This window comes from Carassius carassius, chromosome 19 (genome assembly GCF_963082965.1).
Source record: "Carassius carassius chromosome 19, fCarCar2.1, whole genome shotgun sequence".
NCBI lineage: Eukaryota > Metazoa > Chordata > Actinopteri > Cypriniformes > Cyprinidae > Carassius > Carassius carassius.
This window is the reverse complement of record NC_081773.1, coordinates 25,776,053-25,797,533: the sequence shown is the minus strand read 5'-3', so window position 1 is coordinate 25,797,533 and position 21,481 is coordinate 25,776,053. Positions and strand designations below refer to the sequence as shown.

The window sequence follows — 21,481 nt, the reverse complement described above, 5'->3', positions numbered from 1 at the left end:
AACTACTTCAGTCTGTGTGCATTGAATTTATTTAATACACAAGTTTCACAATTTGAGTTAAATTACTGAAATAAATTAAATTCGACATGACATTCCAATTTGAGATCGACCTGTACATACATTTGGTGTTAGTTTATCTAGATAGTCGGACACAATACTCAAATTATTTTAATGAGTTATCATCACACATTATATCACATTCATGCTGTCTTTTTTTTTTCTGCCAGTGGTTGATTCTTTTGCTGCTTGTCCAGAAGCGTTTTGATTCAGTCCTTCTCAAACACCCACTTGTATTGCTTTGGCCAGTCTAGCTTTTTGCCTACAGACATTAAGCCCTGAATGACTCTGGTCTAATCAGGGGCATGATGGTAGTCCACTATAATGTGACTGCTTTTTTTCCATAGCTAAACTGTCCTTGGATCATTCACTATGCAGTGCATTTTAATTTATAATTTAAAACATTTTTAAAATGTTTCTTTTGTTTTATGTTTTCTGTCTCTAATTGTAATTTATTTTCTTGTAAAGTGAATTTATTGGTTGTGTAATGTACTTGCTATATCCTACTAGTATTTTGTGATATCGTTTTAAGTATCACAAGCCAGTTCCATAATGACATCATCCTCTAGAAAGTGGCATTTTTGGTGATAAACTAAAATACTCCATCTATCATTGTATTATCCTATTGTTTATTATTTATGCAAACTTTTAAATATTCCACCCTATTTGATAAATGACAGAAGGAGTGATGGCTAACTTAAGCTTTAATTGTCTTGTCATTGTGTAAATGCTAAAGTTTTAATGAAGTTTGTTTAAGAGCCTGACCAGAGTGTATTTCTTGGTATACTTTCTTTGATTGGTTAGGATCAGAGATTAATCCCACAGATCTTTCCCTGCCCCCACTGGTCACTCTTCACATATTTCTAGGCCTGTTTGCATCAACCTTAATACGACCAGGAGTACTAGTGGCAGCTGTTTACCACTGTAACTAGGAAGCTGGCTTGGGAGGTGAAAACACCAGTTTGGTTGTTTTATTGTCACTTTGAATTTTTATCAAAATTTTACATTTGCTTGTGATGTTTGGTTTCTGTTCAATTAAAATGAATTAAAAAATTATGTATTTTTTTTCTTCTGTTTTAGGACCACCAACTTTCCACAAAGTGCCAACACTGCGATGCTCACCTCTTGCAACATTTTGGTAAATGGTAAAAGTATAAAAATAGTTAAAGCAAAATGTAGGCCTATATATTGATGTTTGAGAGATGGTCTCTTGGTTTAGCTTGTAATGTGATTTATTGTAATGTGATGAAATGCCCACTCCTTTTTTCTTTCGCTCCTCTAACTGCAAGCTTATGTTAGCCTTAGGCTAATGCCTTCAATCTTCATTATATTCCATTTCTCATCACCCAGCTTTATAATATAGTCAGGTTTATTCATGTTGAAGGTTTTATAATCAGGTTGTGTCACTGGTTTATCAGTATTTCACTGTCATGGAAAATTGAGGCCAGGTCAGGAGAATGTAAAAGTTACATTGCTTTCTGCAGGCTTATTTACCCTGATGTAATGACCTAATTTCAGAATGAGAGTCATTCTTATTGAAAAGACATGTATTTTAGAGTCAGCTAGGATTCATTTATGTGAAGAAAAAAAAGTTCTTAATATTCTGTTCTAGAATAGCATTAACATGCTAAGCTAAAGTTTAAAGCCACCAACTGTTTCGGACCTGAAGACATACATCTTTTAAAAAATAATGAGCTTTTAGTGGTGTTGAATTTTACACTGTAAACTGTGGCTACAAAGTCTTTTTGTTGCAAAAGCAGTGCATTTTAGAGCTTAAATGTACTTTTTCCCTTTAAAACGTCAACAGGGCCATTGAAACTAAGTTGTAAAATGTGATGTTTTGTTCATCAAGACTCCATCAAATTTGGATGATCATAACAAATTTCAAAAATAGGCAAGTTAGCAAGCATTCTGTAACCAGTATATCCATCCCTTACAGTGGGGGTTGCCTTGCCTTGCCCTTCCTCTGAGTGACAGGGACAGCCAGTTACTCCTTTTGGTCATCAACAGGGAAATGCCTGCCATAAGGGTTTTCAGCATTGCATGTCATTGAATGGGGCATGGGCATAATAATTTACTTGCATGAACAATGAATCCACAAACCCAATGTAGTAAAGAAACTCCAGAGTGAGAGGTATATCAAGCTTTCATTAACTTCTTGGAGGGGGACCACTGACTGAGTAACAGGTGTGAAGTTTCATAAAATACATTGCCTTCCCATGATTCTTTGCACAGAGACCAATTGGGAGTGGCTTGATAGTGATGATGCAGAGTAGTCTCAAGGTATATAAACTAAAACAACTATGTTAGCAGTTCTGAGCTGTTGGAGCATTCCCAGCCTTGCCTCGGGTGTAGGGATTGCAAGGGAAAAGCAAAACTACACGGTCTAAACCCTGTGTAGTTTTGTTTTTTGGGTTATAACGGGGCCCTACCGTTCTCACCTTGGATTTTTTGGAAACATTTTGGATAAGAGGATTGTTGCTGAGGCACTAGCCACCTGGGCACAGTCCCATCAAGTGTAGGCAACCTTGTGATACAAGTAAGTGGCATTTACTCTGTAGAACACAGTCATTAAAGCAAGTCTTTTTATAAGCTACAATGATACATGTTTGCACACCTTTTTTTTTTTTTTGAAGTACTGTTGCTTACAATGTGCTATTTGATTGCAGTATTATAAGTATGAGATAGTTAGTCTGTTACCTTTATAAAACATAATAATGCTGAAGGTTATTAAATGGTTCACTGATTTCAGAATAGCCAAGAATAGCCTGTGATCACATTAGAGTGGCGACCCAGCTCGGTCATGATGTCTTTTTAAGGGAATCAGCAGCAGAGATATCAGTTGCACCTCCAGCTATGTGCCACATGGTGACTGTCAATCAAAGAAGGGACAGATTATTTTTGGAGACTGCCATTTCTGTCACAGGGAATATCAGCCTTCACACATGATGCCATTTAGTCAGAATTAAATTTGTATTGGCATTTTATCTATTATTGTTATTTATTAAACAAAGTGTTTGACTTTGTGATTGCACATCAATGCTTGTATACTCTCACCTGTTGGTTTCTTCCATATAGCTAATGATGCAGATGGGTTAACTGCTAGTAAATTCATTCATTCTTTCTTTCTTTCTTTCTTTCTTTCTTTTAAGCAGTTATAATGAGCTTTATTTGTCCATAATTATTTAATTAGCTTGATATTTTAGTGTTTATATGAATTGAGAATCTAAAAAAATATATATCTTGTATGGGCAATATAAGTATGATACACATCTAAAGCCTTGTAATTGGTAATCTTAATAAATTACATCATGTCAGAATGTATCAAAATATATTGACTAAATTATTTTATAGTACTAGTAATAATACAAACTATTTTGCCATTATTTAATTTAGTTTAGCTTTTGGGGTTTCAGCTACACATCAGCTACATAGGTCCTGTCCTGCTTTACTGTTGAAATATATTGTTGGTCAGGACTTTTTAGTTAAGTTAGTTATGTTGTTTAGGTGTTTCATAGCCTTATCTTACAGCTACCAGTTGCTGTTCACACATTTCTAACGTATTCAATTGGGTGCTTGACCTGACACTCAACAGCTCTGCCATTCTCACTTCTCCCAAATGACAGGCTGCTGATGGCCAGGTGCGGGTGGGAGCAGGGGGTGTTAGTGATTAGTCAGTTCATTTCTTTTACAGCTAAAAATAGCCCACCTAGTTTGTCAAGTAACATACACTGTAATGCTGTTGTATATATAATTGATTCAGTTGACATTAAGCAATTATCTGGCCGTAATGTGGTATTCACTACTTGACTTCTTTTCTCCTAGGGTGCCTTTTACCATGTCAACACAAGCTCCAACATTTACACAGCCGCTTCAGAGCGTTGTGGCACTTGAGGGTAGTGCTGCAACGTTCGAGGCTCAAGTTAGTGGTAAGCACAGAAGAAAAAAGTACCTACATACTGCATGTTTTGGCATTGATAAAGGGCTACCTGAGCTTTACTGACTAACCTGTGTAGTTATACAAGACAAAAAGATTGGAAAACACTGGTCCAAAAATGATTATTTAATAATTTCTTCCACTGTTTTTCGGTAGGTAATCCAGTTCCAGAGGTGAGCTGGTTTCGTGATGGCCAGGTTCTTACTGCTGCCGCTCTGCCCGGCGCTCAGATCTCGTTCAGCGATGGCCGCGCTGTTCTGATGATCCCCGCTGTGACAGCCGCACACAGTGGAAGATTTTCTGTGAGAGCCACCAATGGCGCTGGACAAGCCACTAGCACTGCTGAACTGCTGGTTACAGGTAAGCAGTCATAGAACAGCTTCGTACATTTCTGTCATTTTCTTTTTGTGCCAATCAAAAGTTTATTTACAAATGTTTTTCATCTCAAAGTGGAAACTGCGCCACCAAACTTCATTCAGAGACTACAGAGTGTGACCGTTACACAAGGAAGCCAAGTGAGACTGGATGTCCGAGTTGCAGGAATCCCTACACCTGTGGTGAAGTTCTACCGAGAGGGAGCTGAGATTCAGAGCTCTGCTGACTTTCAGATTGTTCAAGATGGAGATCTTTACAGTTTGTTGATTGCTGAGGCCTTCCCAGAAGATTCTGGAACTTATTCTGTCAGTGCTTCTAACAGCAGTGGACGTACTACCTCTACAGCTGAACTTCTGGTTCAAGGTTTGTCTTGATTTCCAGATTAAATAAATTAACTTGAACATTTTTTAAATAGGGTAGGCTTATAAATATATTTGTGTATGTATTATTTAATATATATGTATTTTTTACATTTCAGGTGAGGAGGTTGCAGTGCCTGCAAAGAAGACCAAGACTTTTGTTTCAACTTCTCAGATTTCACAGACTCACCAAGCTAGAGTTGAAAAGGTAGTTAACATCCTATCAAAATCCCACCTGAAGCTAACTGCCAATAAACGTTAACTCAGTGTCACATGTCCTTCACAGAGAATGGATGCCTCCTTTGAGTCTGCAGGCATGATGGAAATGCAAATAGAGGATGGTGATTTGGCTCACAAGGCACGCCCCCGTGTGCCTCCTAAACCGACCTCCAAGTCCCCAACCCCACCGACTGGAGTGTCAAAGATCACAGCTACGCGCCATCAGTCACCTTCCCCTGTCAGGCCTGTTAAGGCCCCCATTCACACACCTCACAGGTGAAGTATATTTTCAACATCATTACTACTTTTTAATGGATACCTTTACATATACCAGTATATTGTATGAGTGCACATATTCCAAATAAATTAACTGAAATCAATAGTGACATGTAATGTTTCCTTACCCACACTTATGAAAATGTAAGTGCAATGATTATATGATAAATTTGTGTTTTGTGTAACTAATGTTAACTTAACTTTAGAATAAATTAATCACATTTCTTATGTATCATTTGTCCTTTGTTAATCACACCAACACCCCAACCCCGCCGTCTTTTTTTTTAAGGCCTGCTTCCCCTTCAAGACTGTCCGTGTCCCCTATCAGACCAGTCAAGTCCCCAATGACTACACTCAAACAAGTCGCACAGGCTCAAGATGTACTGCCTCCATGGAAGCAGGAGGGTTACATAGGAGAATCCAGTTATACCAGCATGACTACTGGGACCTCGTATGTCCAGACCTCCTCCACATTTGTCCACAAGGAGCAGCATTGGGAAGGGTCTTTTGCTATGCAACAGCAAGCTGGTGGAGTTGCTGTCAAAGAAGTAGGTCTATTTTTGCATCTATGACCTCTAGTGGTAAAAAAAATTGCATTTTGTGTTTGTGAGAATATGAAAGGGAAGATATTAATTAGTTGAAGTTTTTAAGTAATTAATAACAAAATTTTAATAAAGAAATACAAAAATGCATTGAATAGAAATGTACCAAAAACATGACAAAGCTGCATTGTGTGTGGTCACTGACAAGAGGTAATTTGACGCTATTACAGATCAGTTCTTCTTCTGCAAACAGATTGAGATTAAAAAGAGACCACACACAATTGAACGAGACTACTTACCTGAAGTGTGAATAAACCCATCACAGAGCCAGTGTGGGCAGCAACGATTGTTTTCACACCTCATTGTCTCACCTTATATAGAATCACTTTATTTTGCATGCTAGCACAACAGGTTTTGTAACTGATGTTTTATATCAATTGGCAAAAATTTTTTTATAAAGAGTTTCTTCCATCTGAAAAGATTAGCAATTTTTGCTTACTATTTAACCACTTTCGACACAAAAGACATCACTTCATAGTAAATCCGCTTTTAACCTTTTTTTTTTTTTGCAGTGTGCATCATCACATATGGTTGCTCTATGTGCACCCTCTTAATTACAGTTTCTTACTCTTGAAGTGGGAAAAATGTGTATGCCTACAGTTCTTTCTTTTCTTGGTTGGACAGAAGTCTGTGCCTAAAGTACCGTATTTTCCGGACTATAAGTCACACTTTTTTCATAGTTTGGCTGGTCCTGTGCGACTTATTTAAAAAAAATTAATTTGACATGAACCGAGAGAAATGAACCAAGAGAAAACATTACCGTCTACAGCCGCGAGAGGGCGCTCTATGCTGCTCAATGCTCCTGTAGTCTACACTGAGCAGCATAGCGCGCCCTCTCGCGGCTGTAGACGCTAATGTTTTCTCTTGGTTCTTGGTTCTAAATAAATGCGTCTTATAGTCCAGTGCGACTTATATCTGTTTTTTTCCTCGTCATGACGCATTTTTGGACTGATGCCACTTATACTTAGGTGCGACTTAAGTCCGAAAAATACGGTATATGTAGACTGAGGGTGTAAACTGAAGAGGAGTTTCTAGAAGTTGATTAGCTACAAATACAAATAGATTTACATAATTTTATAAATCATGGTTGTTTTGAATCTCCTGAATAGTGGTAGATATGAATAGTGACAGTAAGAAATAAATTATTGCACCAACCCTTTTTATTTTACCCCCTTGAAAATACATTTTGGAAGTTTTAGCCTGCAAAAATGTGCACAAATGTGTACAGATAACTTAAAATGTCCTGTTTTGTCAATAAAAGAATAGTAGCTAAAAGTGAGACTGATATAGCTGGTCTATTTAAGCTGACTGTGATGGATGTGGACAGATGCTGAGCTCTAGAGATAGCTTGTGCCATGTGATGGTCTTATAATAGAAGGATAATATAAGGGTGCCAAGAATCAGTCACTGTTTGCATGACATCAAACTATTTTACCAGTGTACAAACTAAATATTCTTTGACTTTAATCCTAGGATTCAACCTTACATTGGTCATTAGTTTATGTTTTATGTATTATTATTATTATTAGAATACTAAATATTAATCAATTACAACTCAGCTTTATATAAATATATATAAATTACGTATAATAGCATAGTTTATTATAGCTGCAAAAAGATGCTGACAAATTTACATCTGCATCACACAATCTTACGCTGTTTTATTTTTCATGTTGTAAATCTGACTGAAATTACTCTGAATGAATGCAACTGCAATATCGCACCCTGCTTTTTGTCCATTGTAAACACAAGCTGTTCTGTAAAGATCTCACCTGCTTCACTGAGGAATCGTGCTCTTTCACCATCTTTTCTCTTTTATCCATCAATCATTGTGTCATATAACTGTTATTAACTACTGATTTGTATTTGCTCTTCTATTTCAACCCCACAAGCCTGAAGAGGCATGAATGAAAAAGCTGCAAGAAAGATAAAAAAATAATACTAATACTTTAATAATTTATACATTCGATTGTTTCTTGTTGCAATCCAGATTGTTGAGACTGCAGCAATCCCGTCGTTCACAAAAGAGCAAGTGATGCCTCCAACTATTGTGGCTGTGAGTCATTTTTCCTCATTTAAAACTTATGTACAAATGAAAGTATCAGTGTGAGTCCAACATGAATACTATTTTGGCTAGTATACACTATAGAGTACACCTTTAATTTTAATATTTGTCAGATATCTTGTTAAGTTTAAATATTTATTTCTGTTTTTACTTTGTCCAGGGTTTGAAGAACGTGACTGTCACCGAGGGAGAGTCGGTCACTCTGGAGTGCCAGATTTCAGGCCACCCTACCCCAGCCATTATGTGGTTCAGAGAGGATTACAGAATCGAGAACTCAATTGACTTCCAGATCACTTATGAAAACAGCTGTGCCTGCTTGGTGATCCGTGAGGCCTTTGCTGAAGATAGTGGCCGCTTCACTTGCACTGCTACCAGTGAGGCTGGAACCATCAGCACCTCTTGCTACCTGCTTGTTAAAGGTACCAGATCATGAAATTTGACTTGTCTTAAAATTATATGATCTGTGTGAATGCAATCTGACTTTAACTGTTCAATTATCATCTTCAGTGTCAGAAGACATTGAAAGTCGGGAAGATTTTACTTCTGTCTCTGAACACATTGAAATGTCTGCTCAGGAAAGACAGTAAGTTAATGGAAATATTTGTGGTGTAATACTATATTAAATAGTATAATATGCAGTCTAAATCCTTGGTGTTTAAAAACAGGGTTAGAGCCAGAGAGGAGACCATGTCTGAAATAAGTGCTGTCTCTGAGTCTGTGGAGGCTGGAGCAGGTGTTGCCCCATTCTTTGTGAAGAAACCCACAGTACAAAAGCTTGTGGAGGGAGACAGCGTAGTCTTTGAGTGCCAAGTCGGAGGAAGCCCCAAGCCTCATATTTACTGGAAGAAGAGTGGAATTCCACTTACTACTGGATACAGGTATGTTTTACACTGTACATATATACACTGTAAATGGTTTGTAATAAATTTTTACCATACTTTTTTTCATTTCTGTGAGTAAAAAGTACTCGTTAATAATAAATAAGTGGATAAACAAATGATATTATCTGCTAGTTTTATGTCTATTGTGATTAGGTTTTCTTTTCTTTTGCTTTAATACGGGTTCTATGATGCAAATCTCTTACTATGAAAAAAAACTCATGCATCTTCCAGGTACAGAGTAGCCTACAATAAGGACACAGGAGCGTGTAAGCTTGAGATCTCCATGACATTTGCTGATGATGCAGGAGAATACACCATCTTTGCTAGAAACCCGCTTGGAGATATTTCTGCTTCAGCCATTCTGCTTGATGAAGGTCAGTTTTCTAAGTGGCTTTATTATAAATGGCAATAGTATGTTAGTTCAAATGTTAATAGTGTTTTTCTGCATTTTACAGAGGCATATGAGGTGTATATGAAGAAACAGGAAGAGACGTTCAAGACTGAAGTAACTACTATAATAGAGGAGCCAAAAGAAGCTGACATACCTGCTGTTGTTGAGACTGTAACTGAGAAAGAGCAGATGCTCATGCAGAGAAGGATGGCTCAACAAACCCAGATGATGCAGTCCTTCATTTCAGAGCAGGTATGAAAGATTTTAAGATGCTAAATCCTATTTTTTAAACCATACATCATACATGAAAACCAACTTCTGAATTCACAAAGTGTGATAATGAATCTTACAATTATTTTTTTTTATTTTTTTTACAGGAGTTACAAATATCTAACTTGGAGCAGAGATTCATCCAAGAAATTGAGTTCCGCTTGCTGAAGATTACTTACCAGGAGCTGGTGACTGAGGATGGGGAGCAGTTGGATATGAGTGTTTCTGAACATGATGCTATTTATCCAGTCTTTAATACTCCAGTTAAAAGCTACAGACTCAGGGAGGGAATGAGTGCAACTTTTCATTGCAGGATGACAGGAACTCCTCTCCCTAAGGTAAGATTGAATTGTTATCTTTAAACGTATTCAATATTCATTCAACTAAGTATAACATTTAAGGAATATCACAAGCAAAACTGCTATTGTACTGAATATCGTTAATGCTTGGCCTGCCAAAATAGAGGACTGGAATGAACTGTTGTATTATTTGAACTATAGATTGTCTGGTACAAAGATGGCAAGCGTATCACACATGGAGGCCGTTATCAAATGGAGGTTCTTCAGGATGGTAGAGCCAGTCTGCGCCTTCCTACAGTGCTGTCAGAAGATGAGGGCATCTATACTGCTTTGGTCAGTAACATAAAGGGTAATGCAGTCAGCTCTGGAAAGCTGTATGTGGAGCCAACTGGTATTGTACAAGCACAGCTTTCTCAGCAAGAGGCAGTTCAAAGAATCAGGTAGGATTTCTACAAACTTCTCAATCACTACACCAAATTACATGATATTAGAATAAGAGTATTCATCTGATCAAGATATTAAAAATACTTATTTTATCAAATATTTTTCAGGTCCACATCACCACGCTCCACAAGTCGTTCTCCTGGTCGATCACCTGCTCGTAGACTTGATGAGACAGACGAGGCCCAGCTAGAAAGACTCTACAAGCCTGTGTTTGTACAGAAGCCAACATCCTTCAAGTGCTCTGAGGGACAGACTGCAAGATTTGATCTTAAAGTAGTTGGGAGACCCATGCCTGAAACTTACTGGTTCCACAATGGTTAGTGATAACTGCATATCCAAGTTGTGTAGGAGGTTTTAATACAAATGGACATTCCTTTTTTTGCCCCAGCATGACAACTTTAATTTTTCATCACAGGACAACAAGTGGTCAATGACTACACCCACAAGATTGTGGTGAAGGAGGATGGAACTCAGTCAATGATTGTGGTTCCTGCCATGCCTCAGGACTCTGGAGAGTGGACAGTTGTTGCTCAGAACAGAGCTGGAAAGACAACCATATCTGTGACTCTCACTGTTGAAGGTATGATGCTACATACACTACAATTTTGTTTAATTTTTCGTTTTTTTTTTTTTTAAACCGCCACTTTAGGCAAACTGCATTCAAAAACATTCTAACGGCATTTCTTCAAATATTGTTTATCTTTGTCACGTTTAGCAAAGGAAAACTTGGTGAGACCACAATTTGTGGAAAAGCTAAGAAACATCAGTGTTAAAGAGGGTACTTTGGTTGAGCTAGCTGTTAAAGCTATTGGCAACCCCCTTCCTGACATTGTTTGGCTGAAGAACAGTGACATAATCTCCCCACATAAACACCCACATATTAGGTAAGTTTTCAATTCCGAAAATATACAGGTGTACACTCTCTGTGATAATGTGCTTGCTGTAAAAATACATTTCTGTATTAAAGTTAACTGAATTTACATGTTTATTAGGATTGAGGGTGGTAAAGGCGAAGCTCATTTCAAGATTCCATCAAGTACAGGATCTGATAGCGCATGGTACACTGCTACTGCTATCAACAAAGCTGGCAGAGATACCACACGCTGCAAAGTTAACATTGAGGTGGATGCAGTAATGCCTCAGCCTGAGAAAAGGCTTGTCATTCCCAAGGGAACTTACAAGGCCAAAGAAATTGCTGCCCCAGAGTTAGAGCCACTGCATCTTCGCTATGGTCAGGAACAGTGGGAAGATGGCGACCTCTATGATAAGGAGAAGCAACAGAAGCCTCACTTCAAAAAGAAGCTTACCTCAGTCAGGCTGAAGCGATTTGGACCTGCACACTTTGAATGTAGACTGACCCCTATTGGTGATCCGACCATGATTGTTGAGTGGCTGCATGATGGCAAGCCATTAGCAGCTGCTAACAGACTACGCATGGTCAATGAGTTTGGCTATTGCAGTCTTGATTACGAAGCTGCTTATTCCAGAGATAGCGGTGTCATTACTTGCAGAGCCACCAACAAGTTTGGAGTTGACCAGACCTCTTCTACACTAATTGTTAAAGATGAGAAGAGCCTTGTTGAAGAAACTCAGTTGCCAGAGGGAAGGCGAGGACAAAGAATAGATGAAATGGAGCGTATTGCACATGAGGGTGGCCCTTCTGGAGTTACTGGAGATGATAATCTTGAAAAGACTAAGCCTGAGATTGTGTTGCTTCCAGAGCCAGTCAGAGTTACGGAGGGAGATACAGCTAAATTCCGCTGTAGGGTGACCGGCTACCCAACCCCAAAAGTTAACTGGTACCTCAATGGACTGCTCATCCGCAAGAGTAAAAGATTCAGACTTCACTTTGATGGTATTCACTACTTGGAAATTGTAGATGTCAAGCCCTATGATTCAGGGAATGTCAAAGTTTTGGCTGAAAACCCTGAAGGTGTTACTGAGCATCTTGTAAATTTTGAGATTCAGCAGAAGGAGGACTTCAGGTCAATCTTGCGTCGTGCACCTGAGCTTAAGGCTCCTGCTCCTGTACCAACACAAGAGCATGGCAGAGTCTCGTTTGAGGTTGTCAAAGCTGAAAAAACATCTGAGACCTCTAAAGAACCCAAGGAGGTGGTTAAGCTGAAGAAAGCTGAGAGAGTAATCCATGAGAAATTAACAGAAGAAACAGAGGAGCTAAGAAGCAAATTTAAGCGTAGGACCCAGGAGGGCTACTATGAAGCAATTACTGCCGTAGAACTGAAGTCCCGCAAGAAGAATGAGTCCTATGAAGATATGCTGAAGAAGAGGAAAGAAGAACTTCTTCATCACGCAAAAGAACTAGGGTCTGATGCTGAGAAGAAGAAAGAAGAGGAGAGTAAACTCACCATTCCCAAAGTCAAACCAGATAAAATTGTGCTCTCTCCAAGTATGGAGGCTCCTAAGATCATAGAACGGATCCAGAGCCAGACAGTTAGCCTGGGAGATGAAGTACACTTCCGCTGTAGAGTCACTGGTAAACCAGATCCAGAATGTCAGTGGTTCAAGAATGGTGTCTTATTGGAGAAGTCAGACCGGGTTTACTGGTATTGGCCAGAGGAACATGTCTGTGAATTAGTGATCGTAAATGTCTTAGCTGAGGACTCAGCAAGTATAATGATCAAAGCCATGAACATTGCTGGAGAGACCTCAAGCCATGCTTTCCTACTAGTACAAGGTAAAACATTTTACCAACTTGTTGCTTTTTGCATGTTATCAATCCCACAAATGGTAAAAGTAACAATGCAGTCATTGTTTTTTCGGCTTTGCTTCTAGGCAAACAAGTTGTTTCATTTACACAACTTCTTGAAGATCAGAATGCTAAAGAGAAGGACACCATGGTGACCTTTGAATGTGAGACGAATGAGCCATTTGTGAAGGTCAAATGGATGAAGAACAATGCAGAAATTTTCTCAGGTGACAAATACAGAATGCACTCTGACAGAAAGGTGCACTTCTTGTCAGTGCTTATCATTTCTATGAATGACGAAGCAGAGTACAGTTGTGTGGTTATTGACGATGACCACATAAGAACCAGTGCCTCACTTTATGTTGAAGGTCAGTACAACACAGTTTAATCTTCTTATACATACGTTTTTTTAACAGTTTAAGCATTTTTTATTTGCAGTTGATTATTTGGTCAAATAAATAAATAATAATTATGTCTTACACAGGTGCACCACTTGAAATTGTAAAGAATCTTGAGAATACAGAAGTACCTGAGACATACTCTGGAGAGTTTGAGTGTGTTTTGTCCCGAGAGGATGCTGAGGGTACCTGGTATTTTGAGAACAAAAAAATCACTCCTAGCCTCAAATATGTAGTGTCTGCACGTCGTGGTCGTCATTGTCTTTCTGTGAAAGATGTTAAGAAGGAGGACCAGGGAAAATACACTTTCAAAGTGGGAGATCTTAAGACAAGTGCCTCCCTTAAGATGAAATGTGAGTACGAGGCAGCCAATATTAAAGCATTTTTAGGTTACCACTTTTTGTAGCAAAACTTTCTTCGTCTGTCATGTAAATCTTATTTGAATATTTTTTGGTTCACTTTAGTGCGTCCTGTGACTCTGATGCAAGGTCTTTCTGATCTGACAATCTGTGAGGGTGATATTGCCCAACTTGAGGTGCGATTCTCTCAGGAAAATGTTGAGGGCTCATGGATGAAGAATGGCCAAGCTATTTCTGCTTCTGATAAGATTCACTTGGTCATTGACAAAGTCACCCACAAGCTTCTCATTGAGGACGCCAGTAAGGATGATGCAGGAATGTACTCATTTGTTGTTCCTGCTCAGGACATTTCTACAAATGGAAAGCTAACAGTTCAAAGTAAGCCACCTTTTAACTCTAAATGAATGTTCAATGGGTTATCAAACATTGACTTCCATATTACTGAAGATAATGAGTTTTTTATTAATCATTTTGTTTCTTGCACAGCAATTGGCTTCATTGCGCCTCTAAAGGATGTTTCCACAGTGGAAGGCACTAAAGCTGTTCTTGAGGCTAAAATCTCTGCTACTGATATAACTTCAGTGAAATGGTTCCACAACAACAAGCTGTTGACAGCAAGTGATAGAGTCCAGATGGTTGTCAAAGGATCTAAACAGAGACTGGCTATTAACCGGACCTACGCATCAGATGAAGGACAGTATAAACTGATTGCTGGCAAAGTAGACTCAACCTGTAAACTTTCTGTCCAGCGTGAGTGTCACTCGAAATTTATTTTATTATATATTCCTTTTCTTGATTTCATTGTTTTAATTGTTTTATAATAATTGGTAATTATGTAATTGTTCATTGTGTTTTATAGCTGTATCTATTGTTAAGCACATGGAAGACTGCGTTTGCACTGAGACCCAGAATGTCACATTTGAAGTGGAGGTATCTCATCCTGGCATTGATGCTCTCTGGACTTTCAAGGGTCAACCTTTAAAGGCAGGTCCAAAGTACAAGATTGAGAGCAAAGGTACACACTATAGCCTCACTGTTTTGAATACCATGAAGGATGAGGAAGGAGAGTACATGTTTATGGCTGGGGAGAATGAATCTAGAGCAAGACTTATTGTATCAGGTATGTAGACATTCAAATTGCTTTTTTAAAAGTGCATGCCTTTTTGCCACCACAATATGGGATTCATGTCACGTCTTGTTGCGATGTTTTATTTTTTTATCTCTCCACTAGGTGGTGCTATAAACAGGCCACTCCATGATGTGACTGTAGCAGAATCCCAGACTGCTGAACTGGAGTGTGAAGTTGCTAATCCTACTACAGAAGGCAAATGGTTTAAAGATGGTCACCCTATTGACTTCAGCGATAATATCATGTGTGAAAATAATGGTGCTGTCAGACGACTTATCATCGTCATCACCAGGCCACAGGATGTTGGAGAGTACACCTACCAGGTGGCAAACTCAAAGACATCTGGCAACTTGAAGGTTGAAGGTAAACCGCCTGTCACAGAATAGTTTATTTCATCTGTTAGAAGTTATGTATATGCAATTTATTTTATTTTCTTTTTTAATTAAAGCTGTTAAAATCAGGAGGACAATGAAGAACCAAACTGTTACTGAAACCCAGGAGGCAGTGTTCAGTATTGAACTCACACATTTAGATGTGAAAGGATCCCAGTGGATCAAGAATGGGCTTGAGATTCATCCAAGTGATAAATTTGAGATAATTGTCCAAGGCATGGTTCACACCCTGAAGATCAAGAACTGTAACACCCAAGATGAATCAGTCTATGGGTTCAAACTTGGAAAACTCTCAGCTAATGCCAGACTTAATGTTGAAAGTATGTTTTTTTTAAACACCTTTCAAGTACTAATCAATTAATCCTGTCTGCTGTTGTTAGATGTATTTCAATACCCTTTAATCTCTTTTTAGCTATCAAAATTGTGAAAAAACCAAAGGATGTTACGTCACTGCTGGATGCCACTGCTTCATTTGAGCTGAGTTTGTCCCATGATGACATTCCAGTTAAGTGGATGTTCAATAATCAGGAGCTTGCACCAAGTTCAAATATTAAAATACTGTCTGAGAGGAAAGCCCACAAACTTATCATTCAGAGTGTCGAAGGTCACATGGCAGGTGAATACATTGCTGTGGTCGGGCATCTGCAATGCAGTGCACATCTTCAAGTTGAATGTAAGTGTTTTGAGATTTGTTTTAAAATAGTGTTCACCTTAAATGGGAAAATTGGCATTCTGATTATGTTTTGTCTGTCTTTTATATATTCAGATCTGAGAGTCACTAAGCCTTTGAAGAGCATTGAGGTCCCAGAAACCCATGTGGCAACGTTTGAATGTGAAGTTTCTCATTTCAATGTTCCGTCGCTCTGGCTGAAAAATGGAGTAGAGATTGAGATGAGTGAGAAGTTTGGCATTGTGGTGCAAGGCAAACTTCATCAGCTGAAAGTCTTGAATGCCAGTCAGGAGGATGCTTCAGAATACACATTTGTGTGTGGAAATGACAAAGTGTCTGGTAACCTGACTGTAAAACGTGAGTAATACGTTGTCTGTAAACTTGAAATAAATATAAAATTACTATATACAACATATTCACAAATGCACTTTAAAATCTTTCAGCAATTCTCATCACATCCATGCTTCAAGACTTCAATGCTAAAGAAAAAGACACCGTCACATTTGAGGTGACCGTCAACTATGAAGGCATCACCTACAAATGGCTGAAGAATGGAGTAGAAATCCGATCCAGTGATAGATGCCAAACTCGCTGCAAACAGTTCACTCACTCCCTCACTATTCGAAATGTTCACTTTGGGGATGGGGGAGACTACACGTTTTTGGCCGGATCGGCTGAAACATCTGCAAAACTCTTCGTTGATGGTTAGTTATGTTATATTTACAGCTGCCTTTATGTAACTCAACAGATTGGCTAACAATAATATGTTTTCCAGCTCGCGTGATTGAATTCACCAAGCACATTAAAGACATCAAGGTAACTGAGAAGAAGAAGGCTATATTTGAATGTGAGCTCTCTGAACCCAACGTCCCTGTAATGTGGATGAAGGATGGGCAGGAACTTGAGATGTCTGAGAGGTATATCTTCAAATTTAATGTCATTTACACTGCAGATAAATTATATGTATATATTAAAAAAACATCTCTTAATCAATATCAATATTTACATTTTATTGGTATATATAATTTTTTACTCTGTTTAAAGAATAAATCTCACAAAATTTTGATTTAGACATTTTTTTTACACATTGTCAGTAGATCAGCTGCAGAACTGTTATGAATTTGCAGTCTCATGCCAGTTTTCCCCTGTATTTTACATCTGGCCTTAGTATATTATGCACTTTTGGTTCTTAAGGATTTATCTATAGTTCTACTACAGTAATTTTTTTTGGACTGATTTAGTGATTTTGTTTTGCAGTCTTAAGATGTCAACTCTGTCCATAACTTCCCTATTATTATAGATTCAAAGCCACCACTGAAAAATTCCTGCAGCGTTTGATGATCCAGACGGTGCGCATGTCTGATGCTGGAGAATACTCTGTGGTTGCTGGTGCAAGCGTTTCCAAGTCAAACCTCATAGTGGAGGGCAAGGATGTCCGCATCTCTGAACCTGCTGAGAAGGACATCACTGTAACTATCCTTTGCCTTATTACAGTCAGTTGTTAAATATTATCTATGTTCCATGGCGAGACCACTTTTTTAATCTCATTTTTTCATGCTTTCTAGGTGGTTGAGAAACAGAGGGCTACATTTGAATTTGAAGTGAATGAGGATGACATTGAAGGCCGTTGGTTGAAAAATGGTGTTGAAATTACATCTTTTGATGAGCGCTTCAGCTATGTGACAGTTAGAAAGACACATCGCTTGACAATCACTGAAACTTACAGAAGTGATGCTGGAGAATACACTTTCATTGCAGGAAAGAACAGGAGCACAGTCAATCTGCATGTCCAGAGTGAGTGTACATTTCGGATATCTATAAATATATATAAACAAGTGCTGTCAAACACATCCAAAATAAATGTTTTTGTTCATATAATATATGTTTTTGTACTTTGTATATTATGTATATATAAATACACACACATACAGTATATATTTTAAAAATCTTTACATTTATATACATTTCTATATTTAAATTCTTATGTTTTATATTATATATAATATACTTAATATATAAATAATATATTTTTCTTAAATATATACATGCATATGTTTGTATTTATATATACATGATAAATATACACAGCATAGACGCATATATTATGTAAACAAAAGCTTTTATTTTGGATGCAATTAATCATTTGACACCACTAAAATATATGTTCAGTTTATATATTATATACTCTGCTGTTCAAAAGTTTGAGGTTGGTAACATTCTTCAAATGTTGTTGTTTGTTTGTGCATTTATTTAATCAGAATTATCTGATGAACATTATCACATTTGAAACCAGCTGTACTGCATAATACTTTTGTGGAAACCATTATACACATTTTCAAGATGCTTTAATAAATAAGAAGTTGTAAAGAACAGCATCTCTAAAAAAATAATAATGGAAAATGCTTTTCTGTCACTTGATCAATTGAATGCACCCTGACCTCAAAACAAATGATTGGTAGTGTGTACATACAATACTTAATCTGAGTACATACAAAACTTAATCTGAATATATCTCTTTAACTCCTTTTGTCAATGACATACCAGTATATTCCAACTGCATTGTATCATGTTATCATAGTGGAGCTTTATTTATAGCCTATATAATTTCAGCTGTGACGTTAATTGACTTGGTCTAATATGTGTCTTAATTTAATTCAGTCCCCGAGCCTCCTCAGATCATCAGGGACATGGAGCCCTTGTCTGTCGAGGCTGGCAAACCTGCACGTTTCTCTGTGGAAGTGACAGGCATTCCTCAGCCTCAGGTGTCCTGGTATAAGAACTCTCAGGCCCTGTCTTCTGGGTTCAAGTGTAAGTTTGTGAGGGAGGGAAATGAGCACATATTGTTGCTCATTGAGGTCTTCCCAGAGGATGCAGCTCAGTACAACTGTGAAGCTAAGAATGACTATGGAGTAGCCACAAGCTCTGCTTCACTTAATGTGGAAGGTGAGATCCTTATTTTGTTTAAAACCAGTATTAGGTACTAGTTTTACATTCTTTCATATTACCAACAGTTTAACACAAAAAAGATTTTTTGCGAACAGTTTCAGAAGTGGTTTCTCCAGACACGGTGGCTCCAGTGGCTCCACCAGTAATTATTACCTCATTGCAAGATACCTCTGCCGAAGAGGGAGAATCAGCCAGATTCCAGTGCCATGTCTCTGGAGACGGTAAGGCTCAATCAACCCTTTGAATTAAACAATTGTGAAAAATAGTATATATATATATATATATATATATATATATAAAAAAAAAATTTAATAAGCATGTACATGTTTTTTGTGAAGTTAACAAGCTTTTGCTTGATTTATGCAGATCTGAAGATTTCCTGGTACTTCAGAGATAAGGAAATTGTGCAGTCTGACAACTTCAGAATCTCTCAGTTTGATGATAGCTGCCAACTTGAGATCTCCAGAGCATATGTTGCAGATGCAGGAGAATACAAATGTGTTGCACGCAATTCTGGAGGAATGGTCTCTTGCTCTGCTGTTTTGAACGTCAATGGTATGTGCAAACTTTTAGGTTCCTTCTCTCCAGACAATGCCATCTTTTTCTTGTTGAACAACCAGATTTCTTTCTTTCTTTCTTTTTTTTTTTTAGCATGTTCCATTGCTTAATGCGGGTTTTAGATGTCATGCATGACCAGGTCATTAACTTGAAAAACACTTTGGACAAACTGCTTCTCATAGGGATTTCATTATCATTATGGATTTCATGAGACAGGTGTTTAGTTCCACTACCATCTATGATCTTACCATTGCCAGGACCCCATGATTCACTGTGCATGTCAAAGGCATTGTTTTTCATCAATATTTATAGATCATTCAAGCACAATGTAGAAGAAGTGTTTAAAGACACAAACTGCCTCACCTCTCTTTCATTATTGAGAGAACTAACCAAAGACCAGTAATAACAAAGCTATATTTTTCAGTGAATTCTTTTTTCTTGCAGAACATCCATATAAAGGCGCATTTTGCTTTTCATCATCCTAATGAATTGTGAAAACTCATCTATGAAATTCTGCCATCTCTCACTACCTTTGCCCTACATTAATAATCTATTATTTTTTTTAATTAAATGGCAATTTGACATTTATAAATGTCTAATGTTATTTTTTTTATCGCTCAGATCTCAGTGTGAGAACAGTAGGTAGGCAAAGTGTTTCGAGCACTGGACTGACTCATTCGGAGATGGTCACTTCCCAGACCATGAGTGAGGCTTATTCTTCCACTATGCAAACTTTTGAAAGTGTCTCTACGGTGATGATGTCCACAACATCTGTTAAAAGCTTTGAGGTCCAACAAGTTACCTCTGTGGAAGAATATCCTACAAGCCCCACTCTGACCCTGAAAATGAACGATGTTATTGTCAGCCTGGGTGATGTGGCTCAGTTCAACTGTTCCTTCACTGGACAACCATTTACTGAAATTATATGGGATCATAATGGAAGGACAATAACAAATACAGAAAGAGTGCAGTATGTACATCAAGGCGGGCTCATTTCTCTCCTCATACTCAATGTCCATCTTGGGGACCAGGGAAGTTACTGCTGTACTGTTAAAAATAGGAAAGGTGAAAATCGAACATCTGCACAGCTCACAGTGGAAGGTGGTTATAGATTTTGTTTTGTCCTTGATGCTCATTTCATCCCATCTGCTTCCTGCTGGTGTTTTGTTATTCTAAAATATGTTTCATGCGATTATAACCAACTTAAATGTTTAATAAAATTTACAATGTAATATCCCATGTGATCAATTTTAATACTTTAAATAGTTTAATCCTTCACACGCTTGGCCTAACATCATCCTCCATTTTACTAACCCTTTTGTTCTTATCAATGCTAAAATATCTTGCTGAATTACTGAATAATCCCTAATAAATTTCCCTAACTTTATTCTCACTCAGCTAAAGAAGCGAACCCCAAAGAAACCCTTGTACCCTCCGATTCTATCAGTAAATCTTCTAAAACTGAAAATGAGTCAAGTAAAAAGACCACTGACCAAGAAAAGCAGGAGTCCTTACAGAATGTTGGAGCACTGACAACAAAGTGGCAGATAAACCGACATCACAATCCTGATGTTATCCCTTTGTTGGAGCGTGACATTTATGATGCAATTCAGCCAGAGTTCCTTGTGAAACTGTCCCCAGAACTCCTTGCCAAACAAAAAGAGAGTGTTTCTCTTTATTATGTAATCAAAGGAAGCCCCTCTCCATTCGTTCTATGGCTACACAACCAGTTGAATGTTGAAGAGCCAAGGTCTTACTCCTTGAAACATGATGGGCCCTTGTGCTGCTTAAATGTAAAGAATATTGGTTCTGAGCAAGGGGGCACACATTCTTGCAAAGTTATCAATGCTGCAGAAGACAAAACATGCAGCACTCATCTCAGAGTGAAGACAGGTTTGCATTTTGCATGCTTTGGTCTTTACCACCTTTTATGATAGGCCTGGGTGCACATTAATTTAATTTTACTCATATATCCACTCTTTTGAGTAGAAAGAGGAAAAAAAAAATGTGACATCTCTCAAAAAAGGGAAAAAAAATCACAACATGCAAATGTTGTCTCTGTAGGAGTCTGACAGTGACTGCATTGGACACCTATCATGGGTGTTCTACAAGGGAGATGTGGTCCATTTTCATTATGTTTGATGGAG

At 37.9% G+C, this 21,481-nt stretch overlaps 1 protein-coding gene across 1 annotated transcript in view; it reads left to right on the top strand.

Annotated features, from left to right (window-relative positions):
* The first annotated feature begins 2,403 nt into the window (after positions 1-2,403).
* The window catches only part of ttn.1 (titin, tandem duplicate 1), a 140,520-nt gene continuing 121,442 nt past the window's right edge, over positions 2,404-21,481 (top strand). Inside the window, exons 1-37 of the mRNA XM_059500462.1 lie at positions 2,404-2,596; positions 3,883-3,986; positions 4,151-4,354; positions 4,445-4,732; positions 4,848-4,936; positions 5,015-5,223; positions 5,513-5,771; positions 7,816-7,881; positions 8,051-8,309; positions 8,398-8,473; positions 8,556-8,768; positions 9,003-9,145; positions 9,227-9,414; positions 9,540-9,770; positions 9,933-10,171; positions 10,283-10,491; positions 10,591-10,755; positions 10,891-11,059; positions 11,168-12,870; positions 12,969-13,250; positions 13,367-13,633; positions 13,745-14,017; positions 14,126-14,389; positions 14,499-14,759; positions 14,871-15,131; positions 15,217-15,480; positions 15,573-15,833; positions 15,927-16,187; positions 16,274-16,534; positions 16,606-16,747; positions 17,131-17,299; positions 17,396-17,624; positions 18,489-18,773; positions 18,872-18,997; positions 19,143-19,331; positions 19,956-20,435; positions 20,733-21,227. Coding sequence (XP_059356445.1) covers positions 3,896-3,986; positions 4,151-4,354; positions 4,445-4,732; positions 4,848-4,936; positions 5,015-5,223; positions 5,513-5,771; positions 7,816-7,881; positions 8,051-8,309; positions 8,398-8,473; positions 8,556-8,768; positions 9,003-9,145; positions 9,227-9,414; positions 9,540-9,770; positions 9,933-10,171; positions 10,283-10,491; positions 10,591-10,755; positions 10,891-11,059; positions 11,168-12,870; positions 12,969-13,250; positions 13,367-13,633; positions 13,745-14,017; positions 14,126-14,389; positions 14,499-14,759; positions 14,871-15,131; positions 15,217-15,480; positions 15,573-15,833; positions 15,927-16,187; positions 16,274-16,534; positions 16,606-16,747; positions 17,131-17,299; positions 17,396-17,624; positions 18,489-18,773; positions 18,872-18,997; positions 19,143-19,331; positions 19,956-20,435; positions 20,733-21,227 — 9,571 coding nt within the window. The 5' untranslated portion in view covers positions 2,404-2,596; positions 3,883-3,895. The remainder of the gene's footprint in view (positions 2,597-3,882; positions 3,987-4,150; positions 4,355-4,444; positions 4,733-4,847; positions 4,937-5,014; positions 5,224-5,512; positions 5,772-7,815; positions 7,882-8,050; positions 8,310-8,397; positions 8,474-8,555; positions 8,769-9,002; positions 9,146-9,226; positions 9,415-9,539; positions 9,771-9,932; positions 10,172-10,282; positions 10,492-10,590; positions 10,756-10,890; positions 11,060-11,167; positions 12,871-12,968; positions 13,251-13,366; positions 13,634-13,744; positions 14,018-14,125; positions 14,390-14,498; positions 14,760-14,870; positions 15,132-15,216; positions 15,481-15,572; positions 15,834-15,926; positions 16,188-16,273; positions 16,535-16,605; positions 16,748-17,130; positions 17,300-17,395; positions 17,625-18,488; positions 18,774-18,871; positions 18,998-19,142; positions 19,332-19,955; positions 20,436-20,732; positions 21,228-21,481) is intronic.